Below are 25,162 nucleotides of genomic sequence, written 5' to 3' on the forward strand. Positions count from 1 at the left end.
CTGCTAGACAGGAACTACAATGTTAAAAGGATCAAAAACTTACTTGGGCTGGTAAACTGAGCAAAAACAGTATGGAAGTTAAAGAGAAAACATCGACTGAAACTATGCTTTTAGACATTAGATTTTTGAAAGAGGGCATGTCTTAGTGTAAAAGAAATTTAACATACTTTTCCATCAAGTTTTTTTAATAATTTTTAAGTTCTCTGTGCATATTTTGGGGTAAATTCAAAATGTAACTCAAATTTGAAAACCTTAGATAGCTTGTTTCTGTGATATGTCTCCCCCCTCCCTTTTTTTCTTTTTATCTGTTTCTCCGTTGACAAAAAGTCAACAACTTGCAGTGTAGTATTTTTCTAGTGTCACAAATGTGACCTTGATCACCCCTTCTTCTGTTAAGTCTTCAGAACCTTCTTGTCACAGCCAGCCATACTTTTCCACAATAATACTAAACAGCTTGAGAATTTATTCAGTCTTCAGTTCTAACTATATCTTTTTCTGCTCCCTCTGATCAATCTGTCTTGAGTGCTGCTTTACCCTGGTGTATTGTTTTCCTTCCTGCCCATATTTCTGAACAAGTCTATTTAGATAGTCTGTTTCATCAATTTTAACATCAAACTCTATCATTACCTGTTTTGCCTTAAAAAAAAAAATAAACTTTGTGGAATCCCATAACATCCTAACTTCAGAGCAGCTGTCTACCTAGTAAAATAAAGACACAACTTCATTATCATGTGTCGGCATCCCTGGTTAGCTAAACCCAGCTAGCTCTGGAAACAGTAGCCCAGCAAAGGAGGCTGCAGCACGAGCTTTGTGAGGCTGGAGTGCACAGGATCCTTTTCCCAGGATCCTTAAAAACCCTGCTCTTGGCTGTGCAAAGCCAGCACAGCCCCCAATCTGACCACAGAATATATAAGGAACTGCTCTTTCATGAAGGCTTTATTCACTGTTCTAGACTGGTAACTTCTTTCTCCCTCATTGTATTTAATTCATGCACTGTCTCTGTCACTGCAGATCCCACCTGTCCTGAAACAAAAGCACAAGCTGTGAGTGTGGTCAAATACTTTTGTTAATATTTTTTTTTAATCCCAAAATAACAGAGTACAGTATCATAATTTTTTACTGAAGCATTTTCTGCCCTGTTTAAGTAGCATCACTTGTTTATCCTCATGAGAGGATAAATACACCTGCCAAATCAGGCAGAAACAGATGTCTCTCTTTATAACTTTTCTCTCACCTATACAAAGGCATATGACATCTCAGTGCAGAATTATGACACAGTCTTCCCTGTCTGGGTGTTTTCTTCTCACTCTTCTATCTACTGGTTTACACTTGGAATAGTTCTATATAGTCTGTACCCCTTTTCAAAGCCAGACATAGTTCTATGGTTGAGTACTAAGCTTTTTCCTTTTTTTTCTTTCTTTTTTTTTTTTTTTTTTTGTTTTAGTTGACTATTTGTTGCTGCATTTTAAAGTGCTATTCAAATCTGGAACACAATACATTGATGAGCTCCTAGACTTAATATGTGCATATAAAACCACATATATATTTATATATGCTAATCCATTTAGAACACCACTTATTTAGAAAATGTATTATTAATTATGATCTCAATAATGGCAAAACAACTAAAAATCAATGCACTATGAATAATTCTGAAAGTAAAGATATTCTATTTCCTAAAAATATTTGTTAACAGGCAGGAACTCTGAAACATTTGTGTTCCTGACTTTCCTTATTTAGAGAATAATTCTGAAAATCTCATTGGTTTCATTTTTTTTTTCCTATTTCCATCTCATGATACAGTAAGTGAAAGAGGTCATAGGCCATGTTCTCAGCTTGTAAAAAATGGCATGGCTAAGTGAGAGAGATCCTTTATGCTAGCTGAAAATCTAGCCCCATGTTTCTAAACACTACTCATTTACTATTTAAAATGTATTTTTAATTTAAAGAGCATACACCAATGAAATTTGGTACATATACACAGGAAGCTGTGAAGCATACTGCCTGTAATTACAAAAATGAAGGTCAGATTAACACCTAATATTAGTTTTTGCTAAGATAATTTATGTTCCTTCTGGACAAAAGAAACACAAATGATTTCTTATCTGCATTTTAGAATGAAGCCTGATACAATACTAAGGGGAGGGTTTTTTTTGCAGTAGAATTTTTAAAAGAAGAAAGAATGTAGGGAATTCACTGAAGAGGAGATGCTGCCATACTGTGTTGAAGGCTGAAATAGTCAAGCTAAGAAGAAGCTGTGTGTAGGGTTCACAAAGTAGTGGTGAGGGGACAAATCACATGTGATACGTTCAAAAAATGTCTTGGTAATAAATGAGTCAAAGCTGAGAGAAATTTTTAAACACAGAGAAGATCCAAATATGCAGAGAAAAAAATCACACTGAAGGTTGGACTGATTTCAGTGACACCAAATGTAAAACTACAGGACACAAAATAATCTCATTTAGGGACTAAATGTGGAGAATGTTTATGCAAGACCAAATTAAATTTCCAAGTATGTTCAATTTTTGGAATTACTGTTGAGTAAATATCTAAAGCCTGGAGCAGGATGTTGCAGTACCTAGGGATGACAAGTTTTAGTGACAGCTTCGGAGCCACAAAGTCCAGGGCATGTTATACAGGAGCACAAGTTCCTTCCACAGAGAACAGGATTCTAAGTGGGATCTCATTCAAGATCTTGGACTAAAAGGGTTCAGTCAGTGTCACATTATTACATTTTTTCTAAGTCACCTTCAGCTTAGCTAATCTCATGCCTGGCAGGAAGAGACTATGTCTGCATTTGCTATCTTGTGCCATTTCCTCTGATGCTCCTGCAGTTAATATCACACCAAGGCGTGGGATTTGTAGGGCTTTCATTCACTTTATCCCTGGCAAAATAGGTCTGAGCAGCCACTGCTTTTCAGCTTCAAATCTAGCTACTGAGTTTGTGTGTTTGCTGGAATGTTTTGTATCAGTGTCATAATTTTAAAGTTTTAATCCTAATTCCCCTACCAGCCATAATGATCATATTCTATAGCAAATAACTTTTATGGGGGTATGAAGTTTTTTGCCACACCAAAATCTTATGGGGATTCTTAAACATAAATCTGCTGTTCTCCTATAAGTCTACCTGCTCTGCTGGAATTTCCTTCTCGGAAAAAATTCCTTTTTCCACCATCAGTTACTCCTTTATCTCAGCTCTTGCAATGCTGTACAGAAAAGGTCAGCTCCAAGCAACACTACTGTGTGTCACTCCCTCGACCTAGTACTGGATCTCTCTTCTCATCTCTGCTGGATGCAGCAGTGCTGGTTTCTCTTCTTTCTGAAGTGGCTTAGGGAAATTCTCTTCTCCATTTCAGAGTCTGCTGCTTTCCTCTCTTTTTATTTGGGAAAGAATAAAGCATAAATATCAGCACCTTCTTCTAACACAGCATCAATTCCCTGGCACCCAAACAAATAAATCAAAGGCACCACTATTAATGGGTTTTTTTGTAACAGAGATGATATGCTAAAAGGATACTTTGTGTTCCCCTCCCTTAAGAGAAATGCCAGATAAAAGTCTTACTCTGTTTAAACGGTGCCTGACTGAAGATCCTTAACACGTGGAATAGAAAAAGCAGTAAGAAAATAGTTCCTTTATCAGGATATTCCCACCTGGCAGTTCAAACCTATCCTACCAAAACTAGCTGAGAACGGAAAGTCTGTTTACATGTTTTATCTGCCCTGGACATCTCACCCACCCTTCACAACTGCCAGGCACTGCACTTGACAACTCTGAGATCAGCCCACTGCATAGCCAGTTGTATTTACCTGCATTTTCACTCTCATTTTCTCACACAATACCCAGCCTGACAGTCGTTTTCCTCTCTTTTCTCTCCAGAGGTTTATTCAACAGGTTTCTAATAACTTAGCCTTTTCCACTAATATTAATTATTCTTCTTTTTCACATTCTAACTAATATCTTTAAACCTTTCATCCTCCTCCACACTTCCTGATGTTCCTTCACTAACCATTCATATTTCTTTGAACTACTTCTTTCCTGTCAGAAGTTTATTCTCCTTCTACTTCTCTTTCGATATTTTTCCTCAATGTCCATTTTTATTTCAATCCTTATTTTTTTCTGAAAGCATACATCATTTTCCAAAGGATTTTTAATTCCTAAAGTGATATCCTTGCTCTTCCTAATTGTAAGTTTCAGGTCAGGTCAAAACACTGGTGAATGAATGTCTACAAATTTGCACTAAAAGTAGAGTTTGTTACAATGGATCTTTACAGGCTTTTAGGTCCCTTCTTGCTTTAAAAGTTCCTTTACTGTAATTAACTGTATCACCATGGAGAGGCTTAGCATGAACTGACAACAGTGGATGTAAAGGCAAATTATGAAGTGCACCAGCAATGGTTTCATATCTGACAGCCCTGTCCAAGATTATCTACACAAAGCAGTCTGGGCATTTTCTCCCCACTTATAACTAGCAGCATCTGACCTGTGTAATTAGAGAAGAATATAACCTCTTAAAATTTCACCACTTAACATTTCATTTATTAGCCATGAGTATCTATTTTGTTTTTTAAGATTAGATGAGTCAGTTTTATAGTTGATGTTTTCATAACGCAACAAAATTCTAGTCAAAATAAGCACAGAACAAGGTGAAGACACAGAAGAAGGAGCCTTCTGCCTCAATGAATAATTCATTTGTGAGCCACGGAGGCCATAAAAATCTGAGAACAATAAATAAATATAATCTGCACCACAAAGCTTGGGAGTACTGAGTGGGGGTTACTCACTTGAGCCCAAAGACAGTGATAACGGTTTGGTTCTGGCTGCCCTGACAAAAGCTCCAGGACTACGTTAATATAATAAAAGCTGTGATCAGACTCCTTCAACCTCAGGTGCAAAGATAATGCTGCAGCAGAAAAGCAGCTGTCAATTGTTTCTAAAACAACTGAAGAAAATAAGTAGAACATGTTGCTAATCCAAGCTGATGAGAAGAATGTAGAAAATTAAGAGACCTTTACTCCAAAAAGATCTTCAGTGGCTGGAGGCAATGAGTGCAGGAAATTTACTGTGGGCTATAATAATTGCTGCCTGCCCTGGGAAACGGCATCAAGGCCAGAGCAGTCATGGCTCCATGCAAGCACATCCTCTAATTATTGAAAAACCTGTGTAGAGTCTCAATGTTAATCAGTCTCTCAGAGACTTCAGCTTTATGTAGTTAGTGCAGATTTATGGCATTTTTCTTTTCTTGTTATTAAAACTGATATTTCACAAGGAAGAAACTATCTCCAGACAACTGTTAAAATGCAAAGTTTCAGCCATAAAAGAGAACTGCAGAATTATTCTGAGACTATTCCACAGAGAACCCAAACAAGAAGGGTAAGAAACAAAACATCAAAGACACACGGAAAAATGGAAAAAGATGAGACTTTAAAATATTAACTAAAGACGCAACAGTTGGCCTATAGATTCAAGAGGTTATAGTGTAATTAATTAAGTGCTTGTTACAATTAGGGAAATAAACAGCGCCTATGCTAATGCAACATGAATAATACATAATTATAAAAAAGTAAAACAAATTGAGAGGTTTGCACAGCCACATTACCAGAGTCATTTGCATTACTGTATCAATGATGCACTTAAAAAACAAACACAGAACTTCAAAAATCTATTGCAAGGCCAGAGTTTGCTTCCTTTTACGAGTGTTGCAATGATAGTATAATGCACAATTTCTGATTATTCCACTGAGATGATTTTATATTAGATTTTGGTCCCTAATGCTGGAGCAACTTTGAAACATCATACACAGTGGTCTTGGACAAATAATATGTTTAATCAATAATTCAGATTTTCTACCAGCTGGGTCTGCAGATTTCTGGAAAATAAAGTGGGAAAAGTTGTGTGTCTCAAGATCTTATCTCTTACATATTACATCAATCCCTACTTTCCAGAAGTACCTGCCACTTCATAAATAGATGAACTCTGGGAGAGTTCACAGAAATGAAACCATAAAAATCGTGGACTTCTCTGTAACTGACAAGATTTGAGAAGGGCTGGGGGTGGGGAGGGCAATAGGTGCATTATTCACACCTCATTTGGTTGTCACCATTCTGAAAAAATATGAAATAATAGATCTGATTTGTCTACAGGTTTTAATTTACTGATGATGGCTCACTGTGCTCTTCAGTGGCTTAAAACTGCATCAAAATAATCTTTCTGGAAAGATGTGCATAAATACTGCATAAAACCTGACCAGAGACTGTACTTATAACCCAAAAGAGGCACATTTATTCTGTCTAGAAAAAGACTGTGCAAGATACCCAATTATCTATATGGGAACAGGAAGTTCAAAAGATGTAACTGGAATAAGCAGTGGGAATGCCTGAATCAGAGCACAAGACTGGAATCAAAAAAGGAGATGCAAACTGACACCTGACATCAGCTCTTTATTCCACTTAAGATGCTAATACTTGAAAAGAAAATAAGGACAAAAATACCACTGCCATATGTGCAGGAAAGATGCAGAATCATTTGAAGTACAAAAAATTGTATGCAAAAGCAAGCAATGCATTCAAGTATTCTCTTATCAGTGTAGAAAGCTCTTAGATGTAAAGACATCTGGGACATTATTTTAGACTAACTTGCAGCTGTAACCTTACGTATAGTCGTGTGATAACTTAAATCATGTTGTGCACTCAAAAGCAAATCACAGCTGCAGATTTTACTGCCTGATTTACTCTGAAGGTGCCATCAGTTACAACAATGAAAATACATTAAAGCATTCGAGTGTTCGATCTTCTATAAAGATTATGACCTAGTCCTACTCGTCACCAGAATAAATATTTGTCATCTCAAGATTGAACTTGAACAAACACCAGCTAATCCTGGGAGGGAAAACATGCAGTGGGATCAGTATTCCCAGAATGACATTTGAAAACTGTATCTCCATGTGAAGCTGGCTGTTACCAATGCAACAAATACTGCAATACTTGTGGCAATAGCAAATGGAAGTAACAGGGGCAGTGTGGAAAGCTGTGTGTTTGTGAGCCAGGCTGTGCTGGCTTTGGCAGCAGCAGAGTTTATGTTCTTCCCAGTGGCTGGTATGGATCTGTACTTTGGATTTGTGCTGAACACAGAGTAGATAATGTGGAGATGTTTTCTGCTGCCACACTGGCAAGGGGGTGTGGAAAGATGGGAAGAGACATAGCCAGGACAGGTGACCCCAACTGACCATAGGGATATTCCAGACCATGTGACATTATACTCACTAGATAAACAGGGAGGGGAAAACGAGGAAGTGGGCGATGTTTGGAGTGATGATGTTTGTCTTCCCAAGTCACCTGTGATGGGTTCCTGCTTTCCTGGAGATGACTGAATCTGCCTGTCCATGGAAAGCAGGAAGTTAATTCCTTGTTTTGCTCTTTGCTTTTTGTGGATTTTGCTTTCCCTGTTAAACTGTCTTTATCTCAATCCGTGAGTTTTCCAACTTTTACCTTTGCAATTCTCTCCCCAGGCCTGCTGGTGAGGGAGTGAGCAAGGGGCTGCCTGGGGCTGGGTTGCTGGCTGGGGGTTAAATGATGACACAACCAAAAGCAGTTAGACCAATGATTACTAATTACAAATTATAACTCAGATGTCTATCAAAGAATAAAGCCTCTCTGTAATACTCAATGATTTACATTTAGCACTTTAGATCCACATATTCTTACTAATGTGAAGTTCTGTTTTGCAGCATTAGCTACCACTTTCTGCCTTAGTAATAAGATCCACATCCAGAAAAATCTGATGTCTTCCTCACTCATTTATAATAACAACATGCTGAAATGCAACTGTATGCAGATTATATAAATATAGACAGGGAAGTCTAGATTTTCACACTTGTTTCTCTATCTGCATAATTGTATCTTTGCACTTTATTATTTACCTGTTTACCTTACAGCACATTAATTTTAAAACATGAATAACTGAGTTTTGCTGGGTGAAATATGAAGTGCCACCTTTATAAAATACCATATTCTACAGTAATTACTGCAAACTCCAGTATTGCTCTTATTACTTAGAGTGTCTGAAATCATTGCTACAGAAATCCTGTAGGTTTTTTTAAAGGAGGAGAAATGCTTGATTTGTGTAGGTACATACAATTTTCAATCCCAAAACTTTTTTAGCCCACAGGAAAATTAACAATAGTTAATCAATTTTACTTACAAATGATATATACAATTATCATGTATATTTATCCTCCACTTCAACTTTTATGCAAACATAAAAAAGTATAGCACATCTATTTATTCAACAATACATTATTATCAATTACTGAAAATACAACTGGCAGCTTCAAAGATATAAACAGAAAGTAAATTTTTCTGAAAACTTGCTTCACTGTTTTTCTAACCTGCCAGTTACTGGTCTTATAATAATGAGATATTATCTCACCTTTTAAAATAAGCACAAGATTTTTGGATAAGAAACTGTTTGACTGCACAGAGCCTTTTAAGACTGAGTGGCAGATTTGACTAGAGTTTCTTGACTTACAAATGAAACAGATGCTCTGCAAAGACTTAAAAATTTTAAATCAAAATTGTTCCATTAAGCGATCAGTGACTGTATAAGAACAGATGTGTGATTTTCATTTTACTTAACGAATTTTTCTACAATCTACAATTTTATGTTGATATCCTACCTTTGCCACTATTTTTACTAGACATTGTATGTGGTGTCACAATGCGTCTTCATGTATGTATCTTCCTAAGTGATCTGAGATGAATGTTTCTTGACTAAATCTTCCCTGGGAAGAACCAAATATGTAATTTTTGCTTACCTTCCTCATGGATATGACTGTTTCATAAGCTGTATGACCTGCTTTTCTGGGCATGCCTGCCAGTGTTTCTGTGTGTTGTGCTGCCCTGTTTACCTACTCTCTATCTGTATGGATACAAAATTATTTCCCTCTTCAAAAGACACTGTAAAAATACTGAGAAAAATATAGGCAAGAAAGTCCATGTTGCTATGAGTTCTAAAAAAACAAAATTTAGCTGAAAATTAGGGAAAGAAATACCAATACTTGAAGGAAAACAAGGCACAAGGAAGTAGAAAAACCAGCTCTTCAGAAACAAGCCAGGCAGCTGCCTGTATCTCACATAATTTTTTTCAGTTCTTTATATTGTTATAATCAAGGTGGGATCTCTACAAAGCCTGTGTTTCATATACTTCAGTCACCACACTTCTCTGCTGTGATACTTTAAGAACCTTTGCCAATTTATTTGCAACTGAGAAAAGAAAGAAATTCCTGATGGCTTTTGGGTAGCTATCTTTGTAAAGTCTTTCCTGGTTGGACAGCAGGGACCCAGCTCTCAGGGGAGTGTGCAGGACAAGGAAACTGCATGCTAAAGCAGAGAACAGAGGCCAAAAGGCAGTGCCTGAACTCTGCTTAGGTTGAAGAGGGCAAGGATTCACTACGAGGCCTTGAGGAGAGTTCAGAGGCAAAGGTCACAGGGTGGACAAGAAGGCAGCTGTTAAAATTACAAAATTAGAAGATTATATGATTACAATGTAGGTCCTTACAAACCTATATTCTGCAAGATTCTTAACCCTGATTTTATTTAAATTGTTATGGCAGAGAAGATTGGTTCTGCAAAGCAGAAGCATCTTGGCTGAATCCTCCACACTGGGTTCTGGAGACCAGGAATTCCTCTCAAAAAATCCAACACCAAGGACAGATGGGTGCTGACATTACAGTGTATCATCCAGGAGGAGTTAATGTTGAATTTCATTATGAGCATTAGTTTCCAATCTTTCTTGCAGTAAACTCAAATTATTATCTTTACTATTGCCATAATCCATTTCCCATCTGGGCCTTGTTACTAAACTACAATTTCAGTTCAGCTTGTTCCCATGTGCTTAGCTCAAACTGTTTAAATAACATTGTCCAAAGAAATTATCATTAATCTCTCTGTAAGAACATCTATCTGGCAACACTTAAGACAAAGCTGAAACTGATGCTGTTACCACATAAAGGTAATGGGTTGTTATAGAATCATAGAATTATAGAATTTTAAGGCTTGGAATGAACGTTAAAGATCACCTGGTTCCACCCCATGGCCATGGGCTGGGACATCTTCCACCAGGCCAGGTTGCTCAAGGCCTTATCTAACCTGGTCTTGAACACTTCCAGGGATGGGGCATTCACAGCTTCTCTGAGCACCCCATGCCAGCAAATCACTGCCCTCACAGTAAAGAATTTCTTCCTAAGATCTAGCCTAGATTTCCATAAATTTTCTGAATTCCCTACCACTGCAGTTCATACCAGGGAGTCCCTCTCTGGCTTCCCTGTAGCTCTGCTGTAGCCTGGGAAATTGATACAAGGTCTCCACACAACTTTCTCTCCTGTAGACTGAATGGCCCAAATTTTCTCAGCCTGTCTTCATAGGAGAGGTGTTCCAATCCTCTGATCAACTTCATGTCCTTCCTCTGGACATTCTCCAACAGTTCCATGTCCTTCTTATGTCTGCAGTACTAGAACTGTGCTCAGTACTCCAGGTTATGAAGGTTTTGAATTCATGGTCAAGTCCCAAGAAAAGCCACCCTTAGCACCATCCTCTCTGGAGCTGAGTAAGAGATTTAAAATTCAGAGCATCTGTAAATTTGTGGAAAATGATGGTCAGGATAGAGCAAGACAGACAACATTCCTGAATTCTCTGAGGAAACTGGATCTGAGGAAATGTGTAAAAATGCTAGACAGATGTGTACTGCAATTACAATAGTGTGAAGTTTGTCAGTGGAAGAATGCTGAGAACATCTGTTTTCAATAAACATTCATGACAAACTGACACAAACGTCTGTTTCACATTTAGGGGAGAATGTGACTCAACAGTTTGGGCCTTGCAGCCACCACAAGACAAAGGCATTTACGTCAAAGCCTACTGCAACTGCATGTAGACCCAAGTCTGCTCTTAGCATAGTGATAATCCTTTCTTCAGGATTTATGGCCCTAAACTGTCCTTTCCAGCTGCTGTCTTCTGCTTTACTCTCCAAAAGACTTTACTTTGACCAGATAAGCAGGCAAAATAAGGGTAAGGCTAGATTGGACCAGTATTAACTTGAGTTACACTTGGACATCGCTGCAGACTGAGGGACAATAACTATCACCTTCATCTGTGAACACTTTGTTTTGAGGTAGACCCATATAAAGAATTAGTGAAGCCTATGGCTTCTGCTGGGAAAAACCTGCTTCCCTGTTCTGGGCATCTTGCAGGCATCTTGCAGGCAAAAATCTTCCTCTTCTTTGCGTAGTAGTGAAGAAAATCAAGCAAACGTTTCTTACTCCAGTAAAGTATCATTCCAACAGCAGCACTTCACTGAATTCTCTGGCTTTATCAGTTCAGTTTTTTCTTGGCTTTTTTTTTTTTTTTTAATTATCTGGTAATTTAGATACAGTTATTGTAGATTCTTCAGCCTGTGTTAGATATTCTCTGTACTCCCCAGAGTTTTGTATCCTGTTTTATACTTCTTATCTTTTTTTTATCAGTTGTCACCTATTGTGCCTCAGTATTTTACTCTCGGGTACTTCAATTATATATGAATGTGATGTGCTTCACAGCAGCTACTTTCCATTTGCCATCTAAATATCTTTGTAGATGAATGTAGTAACCTACATTTAACTTCACAGGCAGTTGTGCAAATCTACTGAATTTCAGCTTTTGGGTTATGATGTGGTTATTTTGTCTGCTTGCTTTTATTTGATAATTGATTTCTAGATTTTTTTTTTAATCTTCTGTTTCCAAATCAAAAATAAAATGTGAAAAGAGAAGAAAACCTGCCTGGTTAGGAAAGTCACAGAGCATATTCCTAAACCTTAAGGGAAAGAGGCTAGCTTGGGATATTAGAGGGCTCATCTCTAAGATTCAATCATACTGGCTCCCTCAGTGGTGCTCATTTACTTAAGTTCAGCAATTTTTAAAGAAAAGTTCCATTACAAGACAAGGTAGCTTGTCTGGTTTCAGTGTCTTAGCAGAAGTAATTATTTGGAGAGCATTGATAATACCTCACCAGACTGATTTTCACAAGTGCTTTCATCCCACAATTAAGCAGAATCTGTTTTCCCTGTACTCCTATAAATAAGACACTTTGGAAACAGAGAGGCAAGATCTCTGCTCTAGTATTGCCTACAGAGATAAAAGCCAGGTAAAGAAGGTGGCATTAACATCTATAGGAATATCCTTTGACTTATTTCCAGAAAATATCTGCAATCTTTGAGATACAAATATTTGTTTGATACTTTTGTAATTTTTTAATGTACACATAAACACCCTGGGAGAAAATCAAGTATATCTCACATCACGCTTCCCTGTGCTCCTTATACACTATCACAGGATAGAGAAATAGAATTTAGTATCAAGTTCTTATAACTTTGAAGTCAGGCTCTAAGTCTGATTAATTACATGAAATAAGAATCAGTCCAATACATTATATAAACCATTTTAATCGGGGTTGGGTTTTTTTCTCCCCTCAGCTACTTGTCAGATATCTTTGCCTAAGTCTACAATATTTAGAAAATGTTCTGGGTAGAAAACATGCTGAAGAAAAATGACCTGCCCACAAAGCTTATGGCTGACCACAAATGATTTGAAGGTTCTTAAAGTTACTTCACAGAGCGGATAATGATCTTCTCAAACTCATGGAAAGTAGAAAACTTCTGTGGAAAACTGAATTTTTGACTAATATAACAGTTTCTTAAGCAGTCATCTTGCTTCTTGAATCTAAAAGTACATTTAATGTAATATGCCAGAATTCAGAAAAACATATAAAATAATAAGCATATATTCTTTCAGGAAAAAAAATCCCAGTGCTAGAAGAACAGAAAATAGCTGCATTGGACAAAAATAATTCAAAAGAGAAGCCTTCAATTTATAGCAATAATACATCATATTTGTTTGGATTTTTGCTTTTCTTAATCCCATGAGCACCTAACATATCTTTTAGACTATTTTGAAATAATTTTAAAAGTAAATAATTTGGTAGGACTGAGTTGAGTGGCAGTCTGACTAATCAGGAAAACAGCATGAACAAATGTTAAGTAAGTACAAATCAAAACACATCAAGAAATAAGTATCTGAAAAAATGCCCCCAGCAATGCACTAGGGAATTCTCTGACTTCAAATCTCTGCAAATACAGATTGAACTTAAGATGTGTTGTTATTGGTTAAACAATTTTTAATGAAATATAAAGACCTATGTGCTCTTAAATGGATAATTTATGTGCAATGTTATTGTCTCCCAAGGTTTAATTAAATGTTTGCCTTGTGGCTAATCAGATACAATTAATAAATGAAGCCTATATTCATGTCACTGATAAGGAATGTTAAAATGCCCTCCACTGTAATTTCAGTATCACTTTTGTGTCTGGTTAATAACAACAATCTAATATATGAGAAACTTCTACAAAATAATTTGGTAGGGACACTGACAAAGTTCCTGTAGTATAATGAACAGGTTTATCACAATGCCTAATTTCATGTAAGTACCCAGCAGTACTAGATGCAGAAGTGAATGCTTACGAAGTCCTTTTCACCCCCAAAATTTCCAAAATTCAATTTAAAAACCTACTCTACCAAAAAAGGAGCAACATTTCTTAGCCTTATGGATAGAAAACAGTTTACACAGTGGAGCATGAACATCCATTAATCACCAGACCCACAGAACCCAAAGGATTTGAACTATCTCTGGCATGACACACCTAAGTGTTGCCTTAGACTATGTAAGAACAACACATTATTTTCCTGTTTTCCTAGAAGTGATCTTTCATGCCTTTTCACTCCTGCTACTTTAAGTTATAAACCTCTATAGGTAAGCCTTTAAAATGTAGGTGAGCCTCTGCTGGGTACTCTTCCATCTTAAAACATCCTAGAAATCATGGGCTAACAGACAACAGGCCAAAGGCAATGCTGTCACTGACAGTGTTCCAGAAGTCAGCTAGAAAGAGAATTTTAGACCTGCCAACCTCAAAAGACATCTGTTCTCCATAGTTAGCATGTTGTTGTTTATCATTTACACTGCACTAGTGCACAAAGGTCTCAGGCCTGGGCTCCATCCAAAAACAGGATCTGTAAATAATTGCTGTTGCCTCTATCAGTGTTTTAGATGAGATGCAATCAATGGGTCTGACCAGAACTAGTAAACGATAATGAAAGAAGAGCTTAATAGCAATTAAGAGCAAACAATCTTCAGGGACCAAGTGCAAAACTTCAGAGTTTCAGCTTACTAGAGAAAAAAATAATTTGTCTGCCAGCTGAATATGAGCATCTCTTGCTGGCAGTCTTTCTTATTATCTCCAATCATTTTTTTCACCAATTTAAGCATAATTTATCATACAAGGAGCAGAACTGTACAGGATAATTCCACTGTCATTGCTTAAGTCATTCATTTTGATTGTACCTCCTTTGATTTAGTTAGATTCTCATTCAGCCACAAGCCATACCACGTGCAGAATCATGAAATTCACTCAGAGGAGTCTGAAAGGCTGTAAATACTGCTGTCTTCCATTAGGATAAAGAAAGGCATAATTAATTGCTGTACAGTTAGAATATTGGCTGCATATTTTGTCTCAGGAAATGAAAACTTATTTAAGAATAACTTATTTCTCTTGGGGTTGTAAAGATATCTTTATCTGTACATCACTGTTCTTTTACCCAGGCTTCCATTTCTTACAGAACGAAGACTCTACAAATCATTGCATTAGAACTATTTAGCTCAGTTGTCCATGGAACAGCTTGTCCCAACACACACCAGAATAAACAGATAATCACAGACTGAATACTGAAAATACAGCAGAGTTTTCTAAATGTGATTACAGTGGCTTTTTCTCTCAGTTACTAATATCAGTTCTACACATAAAACATTTTTTTAAAAGCTCTATAGGATAAACAGTCATAACCTAATTCTGATTACAATTTCCTATTCAATCATGAAGGAGACCTTCAAACTCAGTTGCCTGAGGCACTGAGAAGCTCCAGGTCTTTGACGCTCATGAAAGGAAGATAACAACCACTCTTCAGGGGAGAGAGATTTTATTATACATACCCCGTGGGTTTTTTTTTATCCTTTATCAAACTGCACCTTTGTGGGCCTTTAATTTCTTAATGGGTTGTTTATCCTTTACCCCATAATTCATGATGATAAGCTAGATGTCACAGAGATATTGTTATGGTGATGAAAAAGTTCTACTGATGAGCTGAGTCAGTGATGTAGTTTGATTAACTTTTTATATAAATCTTTCTAGACAGCTTTCAAAAGAAGGCCAAACAAGTCAGTTGACAATGTTACAAATGTTTCAGTAGGTGAAAATCCATCTGATGCAGACCTATAAAAAATACTTGAAATAAGTAAACAGAACCAGGAGGAGATATTGATGACATAAATTTAATTTTATCATAACATATAAAGTGCAGGCTGGGGCACTTTTGTCTGTAATGCATGTAAAATACAGGGTTTACAATGGCATGATATAAAGACTTAAGAGCATGATTTTGGAAAGCTGTATGACTTGCAATTCCAACTTTCATGACTAAGTTTATTAGCTGCTCTCAGGCAAATGCCAAGAAAATCTTTGTACACTGACTGCTACCTGGTAGCATGCTCGGTGTTGCCCCCCTCCAGTTCCCTGGTTTTGTATTTTTAACAATTTGGCCTTTCCTCTTTTTTGTTTTCTTCATACTTTTCACTGTGATACTTTAGTTTTCACCAAGCCTCTCCCTCTTCCCTCCCTTCCAAAGTGAAGGACTGGGGATACTTCAGGTTTGCAGCTTTTTTTTGTGTAGTGGACAGGTTGATAAGAAATAGGAAAATCAGAACTACCAGGGACCAAAGATGGACAGGTAGGCAGGAATCAAAGCACTTATTTTTTAATTAAAAGTATTCAAGTATTCAGTATTCAGGAGTATCCAGATATGTCCTGGTAAAGTTTGGGCATTGCCACATTTAAGCACAGCAATTCCTTTCCCATGTAACCATTAAAAGTGCACAAATATACTTCCTAAGGGTACCAGCTACTCATAATGATCAATACATTGCACTTTTTGCCTCTCTAGGTTACAGTTTTGAATATGCCAATGTCTGAAATAATTTTTTTTCCCCCATGTGAATTAATTCTTCATATAGTTTTTGCAAAGAACACCTGCTATAAAATATAGTCATTCCTTGGACATTATCCTTGCTTACAGAATTGGGAGCAAACCTATTCTAATGATAGGAACAAAAAAGTGGTAGTAATTGAATTTTTTTTCCACAGACAGACATCCTTTCCCTTCAGGACTTGCAGGCCAAATATTTCTAGGCAAATTAAATTGGTGCTAGAACACAGCATTGTAATAGGAGTTGGTTTCATCCTTAACCACAGAAAGGCTACTGCCTCTTCATATTACTATAGAGATATAGACTGCCTTTGATTCTCTGCTAAGAATGTTCTCTCTAGCTTACATATTGTTTGGCATGCAGGATCCTTTGAACACATCTCCATAAAAAAAAATTCTTACTTTGCTTCCAAGTCAAATGAATTATATATGTTTAACACAGGAGATGTAGCCATGGCGTAAATGTCTGCTTGTGAAGTACTTCAGATATCACTCCACAATATTAAGAGTAATTTTTAATCTGCTGGTTTATCTTTTCGGTTTTTAAAAGTTTTCTTTGTAAGTTTATGTACAGGATACAAATAATTGTGTCGTTGAAGTGTTTAATCCAAAAAGCCAAATGATAATAAGTCAGATGCTTTACTGAAGTCTAATTAAATTACAGCAATAAGCAAAACCTGCAGCCTCATTAAGACAGCAAAGCCTGATTGCCAGGCTCTATTTTTGTGCCAGCTTATATAGATTTTTAGCAGAAGCTCACGGTAACTGGAAATATCTTTCTTGTCTTAAATCATTTGTTAACTGTGTTAACAATATTGTCTGTTTTGCCTGATCGATGTCACATTGGTAAACTATAATTATCCCATTTATTCTTTTAAGGTATTAGAACAATACTAGCTTCATCATCCTTTAAAAAGTCTTAGTGTATCAGGAACTTCTGAATATGAACATTGATGGACATGTTCATTCCAAGGGCTTTAATGGCAGTTTTCTTTCAGTAACAGAACCATTTCCCCTCATCTTTGAATAGAAAACAATTCTTCAACACTAACAATATATTTACATCAGCTGCCATCTTCCCAATTGACAGAACAAATATCTGTATCTTTAACATTTGAAATTTGTCACTGATTAAGGTTTAAGCTCTCATCTTCAGGTCTTAATAGGTCTTACTATTCAGATAATTTTCTGTATTTTATACTTGCAAAAACCCTCCAATTTCCTCATTTTAACTCAGTTGCCCATATGTATATTTCCCTCATAACCTTTTACTTGCCACAGCAATTTTCTACAATTCCTGCCTTTCAGTGTACATGAACAACAGCACATTCTTTCTCCAGTTTTGCAGATGTTTGCTTTGTAAAGCACCCTGGCTTTTCAGCAAACATATTCCTTAGTTGTGGCATTCTGGCTGAGTGGATATCTGCACTACCACCCTTAAACCACTTCCAATTACTATTCTCCCATTTCGGATTAAATTTCTTCTCCCGACAGACTTACCTTATAATAGTATTCACCTTTATAAAATTAGCACTTCCAAAGGATTAAGTATATGTATTATTGGCTTGGACTTAATTCTGTTTGCACATATCAAATGTGATCAAATCATTATCAGTTATACCTAAGCTATGGCTAATTTTTAGTTCTGTAATCAATTCCTTTTCATCTGACAAGATGAGGTCTAATATAGAATTCCTCTGTGTTGGATGCAACATTTTTTGAGTTAGGAAATTGACATTTTAAATATTTTGAAATTCCAAGTACATTTTAACACTGGCAGCATGAGACCTTCAGCATATGCCACTCAGACTGAAATTCACTCAGTACAGCAGTGCTTTCCCTATGTGTTGCAGGTGGGTAAGGCATAGGTCATGCTGTTCTCTAGTGTGATTTGATATCAGCTAAGTACCCTGTCAGCTTCTGACTTATCCACTAGAACATTGACCCATAAACATTCAAGATCCTTTGTTTCCGATTGCCATCAACTCAGAAACGGGTAATGTCATTTTTTAAGTGCTTTCTGTCCACTTGATCCTTCCAAAATAGATTACAGCAATTGATTCTGACATTCCTGTTTTCTGAACAGTTGTAGCAATAAAAACTAGGTCAAATCTGTGGTAAAAAATGATCTCCTGCTGGTGTCAAGTTTCCAACACAAAAAGAGAAGCCACTGAAAAATCTCTGCTCTTTATATTCTGTAACATCCCAATTGGGTTTCTCTTATAGTTTTAGCAAAAGCTCATTGATTCCTTCTCAATATTTCCATTTCTGACCAGCCTCCAGACACCCAAGCAGGCCAGCCCCTTAGAACAGCTCATTGACAGAAAGTGAGGACATTTTCCACAAACCAAATGCTTTCATGTTGTCACTTGCTCAGAGATTCAGTCTGGTTTTTTTCACTTGCTCTTTCTCCTTACTCAGAAGTCCTGAAGGATTTCAGGAAGGTTCTGGAAGGATGGAAGAGGAACAAAGATGATTCAGGGACTGGAGCATTGGTCTTACAAGTAAAGGCTGAGGGAGCTGGGCCTGTTCAGTCTTGAGAAAACTGGGAGGGGACCTTAGGAAGGTTTGTCAGTATCCAAAGGAGGGATGGCAAGAGGATGGACCAGGCTCTGCTCGGCGGTGCTGGGCAATAGGACAACGGGCAACAGCAGAACCTGATACACAGAAAGTTCCACCCGAACATGAGGAAGAACTTAGTTACTGTGCAGTGACCACACACTGAAACAGAGAGTCCAGAGAGATTGTGGCTCCCCTGACTGAGATATTGACAGACCATGTGGGCACAGCCCTGTGCCGTGTGCTTGGGGACAGCCCGGCTCAGGCAGGGAAATTGGACCAGAGGCCCGCTGGTCCCTTCCAACCCTAACCATTCTGTGAAAGAAGAAAATCTGCTCACTGCAGGGCTCCATTTATCATCTGAGAGACTGCCCACACTTCCTTAGGTGTCCATACGATCCTGGCTCTTTGCTTGCCAGCTCCAGAAGCTCGCTCAGCTTTGAGGGCCGCTCCCGTTTGGGGCGGCTGGTTCGGAGCTCACCTGAGCTCCTGGAAAACACACCGACACCTCGGGCCGTGCCCATTGCTCACAGCCCCCGTTTACTCCAGGGTGTAATGTGGGCCCAACACCTCCCGATCCCGCCGGGAAGGGAAGGGGAAGGGGAAGGGGAAGGGGAAGGGGAAGGGGAAGGGGAAGGGGAAGGGGAAGGGAAAGGGAAAGGGAAAGGGAAAGGGAAAGGGAAAGGGAAAGGGAAAGGGGCGGGCTGTTCCCGGGGGCTCCGGTTGCGCGGCCCCAGCGCCGCCCGGCCCGTTGTCATGGCGAGGCCGCGGCGTCCCGTGTCTGGCCGGGCCGGGCTGGGAGCGCTCGTCCCGCGGCCTCGCCATGGGCCCAGGTCTGTGCCCCGGGGAGCTCCGGGCCATGGGGGAACATTTTATCGGTACCGGGTGTGTGGCGGGACAGGGGAAGGCTCAGGCTGCAGTGTCCCCGGGCTGTGGTTGGTGGCAGGCGGGCAGGCAGCAGGGAGGGCGGCGTGTTCCCCGAGCCAAAGGGACGGGCGGCATGGAGGGTGCGGGCCAGGCTGGGGCCGGCACCTCCTCCGGGCCACTCGGGATAAATAGCATCTATCACGCTGGCTGTAGATTAAAAAAAAAAAAAAAAAAAAATTGTTAATTTTTAATTTTTTTAAAATCAATTTACACTGTTATTTTCAGTGTCATAAAGCAGCGTGCCAGTAAGTCTGCCCTGACACATTCCGATGTCCCATTTACCTTACGAGGTCCACAAAAGACCTCGTGTGTGTTGTGTCTATCCCTGCTCCCTCACCCCCTTCCCTCCCTGGGAAATCCTCACCTCCAGAGCAAAGGGGCTGCCAGCAGGTTTCCCAAAAGGTTCAGGGAAAGGCACATTGCTGTCAGCTATTTGCTTTGCCCTTCAGTGCACCTCGGAGCAATTGCAGCCAACGGGGAGAGTCTCTCCATTATGGGATGAAGTGAAGCACTGCTTTAGAAACAAACTGCACCCACCTCATCTTGCGCTGAATTCTGTGGGTGTTTGATTAAGTAAATGAGACCTGGCTTGGACTTTATAATAAAGGTGTAAAGTGGTCTTTAAATGACCCGCAATGAAATTTACACGACTGACATACCATGGGTTTGAGAAGGATGTTGCTGGTGCCTTCTGTCGTGTGTCTGTGGTTGTAATTTACCTGTAAGAGTCAGTTACCTTGGAAATGAGGGAAATACATCCTCCATTTCATTTTGAAAGCAGTTTCCCATATCTAAAGTAAAAGTTCAGTTGGCCTTCCTATAAAGCAGTTTGGGTTTGTTTTCCTTCTCCCAAGCTTTGAGTTTGACATAGGAGCCAGGGCAGTATTTTAGTCCTTGTGCGGCAGAAACATGCTAAGAAAAATGTCTGAATATGTGCCTCATGTGAGACCTGTGCCTCATAAGCCTCTTTTCCCATAGACTTGACTTCTGTGGATTGGGAACGTGGAGTGTGTGAGCCAGCAAGGACTTGTCGTGTGCTCCAGCCATGTGCTTTGGGGCAGTCCCCAAATTACAGCTCCCCATCAACAGCTTTCCACGGCTGCAGTGGCTCTGTGGGGGTCTCCTTTCAGCTGCTTCCCCTCCTTTTCTGCCCCACAGCTGCAGTCAGCTCCCCTGCCTTGCCAAATTCATCAGCATGGCTGTGCTCATTTTCCCACTTCATACCTCACAACAAAGAAGCTTGTAGAAATTTTTGCATCTTTTCTGGGCTTCAAGATTGTTGTTCCAAAGTTTAATTACTATTTCTCTGAATTACTATTTCACTGAATAGCATCTTCCTAAAAAGAGGTTTTCCTTTCTATACAGTTTTTGTATACAAACCTGTCATTCTCTGTGAGAAGAGTAATCATTTACAGTGATGAATTACCCATATGTTTTTATTCTATTGATTTTTTATTTTCCAGGACACATTTCTGTTAAATTTTGCTGCCTCTAATTGCAGACTAGTTTATCTATAGATAATACCTTTTTTTTTTTTCTGTAAAAATGTTATCATTAGTATGAGGCCCCAAAAGAATTACTTAGGAGAAATATCCTATCCTGTCATCTTTTCAAACTATAATTCTCCTTATTATTCAGTTCTAATAACACAATTTTAAAAAATTACTTCATTATAACCACAGCAAAATACTGCATCAATGAAATGCCTTTTGATCCCAGAACGACTAATATATAAAATATCTGCTAGTCTGATGCTGATCATTCAGTAACAAATTGATTCAGATCTAATAGTTATTTCCCAAAAAATAAATTTCCTTTCACTAAATGTAGCAAATAGTTAAATTCTTTCTCCCCCTCTTATTATATTCTGTTTTTCCATCCCTATTAAAAGTTTATGCCTTCAGGCCTACCAGCAGGGCATGCAATACCTACATTAAACCAAATTTAAAAGTAAGGGTGCTCCTGCTGCTAACGTCCTCAGATCACAGACATGCAAAATGAAGGAACTGGCAGCTGAAACTTTAATGGTTGGAAGTGTAGACTGAATACTTGGGGAAAAAAACACAGTAGCTCTATATGACAAAAAAGTCCTATTAGCATTTATGTACTTCAAAATGACAAGCTAGATGATTCTAAATAACTGTGGGGCTTTTGGTTTTTGTTTTAAGTAAAACCCTGTGTTGTAAGTATAGCATTACTTACATTTTTTCCTTCAAAAGCTTGTTTCTATTATGATTATGTAGGATTTTGAACATTAACACGGTGCCTGTCATTGCTTTGCACTCTGTATATTTCATCATTTGTCTATTTTGTGTATAACTTAAGATACTATCAGCAGTTGGACCTAGGTAGCTTGAGGAGGCAGAGGGAATCCCCTGCAGGTATGGCTCCTGAATCAGCTGTCCCTATGGAAATCAAAAGCACCTCAGTGTAAGAGAGAAATCCATGGAAAGTTAAATAATGACCATTCCTTTGTATTATGTCCTACTGAAGTAATGCTGCAATTTGTGTGGAACTGGAGTTGGGTTTTAATGCACTGGAAATAACAGAGAGTGGGCTGGGAGGCAGCACAAAAGGGAAGAGAAATCCCATTGCTGTGAAGGGGTTGTTTCAAGTAATGTTGGTTTTGTTTGTTTGTTTTAGTTAAAATGAAGGTGTTGCCTCAAGCAATCCTCCAAAGCCCAGGGGAGCATCCCAAGTTCATAGAGCTGCCTCCTTGCCCTCCTTTAGAGTTTGCAAGGTAGGTTCCTCTTCTTTTTCAAAGCATCATTTTTACTGCTGTGAACAGCTTCAATCAGCTGTGCCAAGGTGACAAGTTATGTTTGCTCTTTTACAATATTTAAAACTTAAAAAATCATAGGCAAGGAAATTCTCTCTTAGGAAAGTTCCACAATTAAAAGAGAACAAAAAAGAAGGTGTCCACTGGATTAAAATGCATTTCTCATTAATAACTGAGTGAGTTTAAATTAAATAGGAGGCAACTTACAGGTGAAGTAGACTCTTTTTGTACACTCTGTGAAGTACCATTATGAAAACACCAGAGAAATAAGGATAAAACAACTTGGAAAAGGCAAGTGACAACCTCTGGAAGAAAAGAAATAGTGTTCTTTTAGCAAATGCCATCCTCATCTCAATTCTGTAAAAAGAAACAATGTCCATTCCAAGTCACAGTCTCTTGTCTTCACATTGAGTAATTAATTTATTTATTTTAATATTTTTAATTGTCATTGCATATAGGAAGCCATAATGATTTTCTTCAGTAGATGGAGTTTCCTAGTGTATTTTTTCTAAGTATCACCTGCCCATCTTTTCTGTGTTATTGCTACATTAGCATCATTGATAATGACAGCCTGAGTGAGATGAGTATTTGTTATTTTTAATAAGTTCAACTCTTTATGATGGATGACCATGTTTGTAGTTGCATCAGTCCAATACAGTTATTACAGAACTTATGTAAAAAGTTTTTGCTTATGGTTTTGTTGGTTTTTTTTCCCTCGGCTGTAGTTTTCTTTAAGTTTGAGGGTGTTACCAATCAGAAGTCAGAAATTTATACTTTGGTTTTAAGGCAGGTACTATTTTAAATTGTATATGATTCTAAGGGCTTTCCCCCTGATTTTTTTTTTTTTAATTTATTTTAAAGATACCTTTGTAAAGACAATGGAAAGGCAGCAGGAATTTCACTTGTAGTTCACTGTTTCAATTCGGAGGTTTTGACTTACTCTCCCTTCTTCCAAAGACTTTCCTAAATTTTGATTATTCTGGTGTGAAAATTTTGATATTGAATACATTTTGGTGTTGATTATAAGTGAATTTTCACAGCAATATCCATAAGGTGTACATTTAGCCAGATCAGCAGCAACTCCTAAGGATTGTGTTAAGTGCAGCCTCGAAGCGCAAGCCTCAGCTGGTGCCATTCAACAGCAGCAAATTCTGGAACAAATTTAAAGGCATTATTTGTGAGGGAAGTTTTCACTGGTACATTTTTTTAAATACAGATATGTCAAAATATCTCTGCTTTTCTTAGCTATTTTGTTTTCATTTAAATGAACTTTGTGAAGTGTCTTCTGTATTCTGAGAGCAATAAGGAGCGTGTCGCTTATATTAGCTAACATTATGAAAAGAGTTTACTCTCATCACTGTAATGAAAGACAGCAGTGTAATACAGAGAGAGAAAGAGCAAAGTAATGGATTTATGTGGAACACTAATACTGAATTTCTTTTATCTTTGAGTGATTAACTAGACAATCTTTGTGCTCTTTCTCAGAAGAATAAAAATAAATTCACATTACTTTTATAAAGATAACATCCTCTACAGTTGGGATATCACATTCTATTTGCCTACACCTTATGGTCAGTAAGCACATCTTACCCTTTCCAGGCATCTCATGTGTATCAGAGTGGAGATGCAGGGAGATGCAGGCTGAAGTGAAGGGTGAAATGATGCACAGTTCAAATTTTAAACCTAGATCCATACATCCTAAAATTTGCTCTTTATTTTAATGACTTTGGGATTATCCCCTCAGTGGAGCGCCTTTTGCACTATGCTGCTCAAACTGGGAAAAGGCAGGAGCAGTATTAAAAGATTGCACTGCACCAAGGAAAACATTTTGAGTTGGATTTGGGAATTCTTTTCTTGATTTGTCCTCCTTTTTAATTTTGAAGAAGCTAAATATGAAATAGATTGGACTGCTCTGGTCCATACTGATAATACAAAAATGTAACAGTTTTGATTTAGGAAACAGGTTAAATATGGATAGCTTAATCAATTATTACTGATTTTGCTAATACACAGTTTCTTCTAGTTTAGACAGAAATATCAGATAGCCAGATCCCTGAAAGCTAGTACCACCTCTGTTTTCTTTCAGAAATAAAGATTTGAACTAGCTATGGACCAAAAAATTAAAAAGATATTTGTATGTGCTTATAGAATGTCTGATATATTACTTTGTCAATATTTCAGTGTTTAGCTCTACTTGGCAATGATAATATATTATACATGCTGCAGAAGTCTACGTTAGCACCTTACAGTGTTTCTTTTATTTTTTTTTCATTTAAATTTAGGATTCATTTGATCAAAGACAAAGATGCCATAGATGATTATTTGGCGAAGAATATCAAAGGGGTGTCAAAACAAGATGCCGCTGCGTAAGTTGGGTTTTTCGAGGCATTTTAACATCCATAAGTTTATTGTTTCCTTTGTTTCTAGTCATCATAGTAATTTAAATTTAAAGTTCCCTAGGCCCTACCCTTTTTTGTGGAACTTGGCATTTAAAAATTGAAGTTGATATTAAATAATGATGTTTCATTTCTCCTGATGTTAAATATATCAAAGCATTTATCTCCTTGGTTTTACTAATTTGTATATTTACCAATTAGATCAGATTTGTAACATTATTGTTAAGATTGTGTCAGTAATTATTATATTGTGCTGCCTTTTTTTTTCTTTGCCCTTCTCTTATTTTTTCTGAGCCTTTGTGAAATATCTCCTTTGGGGTGGGAGCTTAGTGTACCGACATGCATGTTCTTGTAATTTTGAATTACTATTTAGCCAAGCTCAAGT

The 25,162-nt window shown here is 37.9% G+C and overlaps 1 protein-coding gene across 1 annotated transcript in view; it reads left to right on the forward strand.

The window, feature by feature from the left end:
- Positions 1–22,250: 22,250 nt before the first annotated feature.
- TTC29 (tetratricopeptide repeat domain 29) overlaps positions 22,251–25,162 on the forward strand; it is a gene marked incomplete at both ends in the record, with an annotated part of 101,797 nt that continues 98,885 nt past the window's right edge. The window contains 2 exons of the mRNA XM_083861976.1: positions 22,251–22,342; positions 24,664–24,747. Coding sequence (XP_083718102.1) covers positions 22,251–22,342; positions 24,664–24,747 — 176 coding nt within the window. The remainder of the gene's footprint in view (positions 22,343–24,663; positions 24,748–25,162) is intronic.

The sequence above is a fragment of the Zosterops lateralis genome (assembly GCF_965231275.1).
Source record: "Zosterops lateralis genome assembly, chromosome: 5".
Lineage (NCBI taxonomy): Eukaryota > Metazoa > Chordata > Aves > Passeriformes > Zosteropidae > Zosterops > Zosterops lateralis.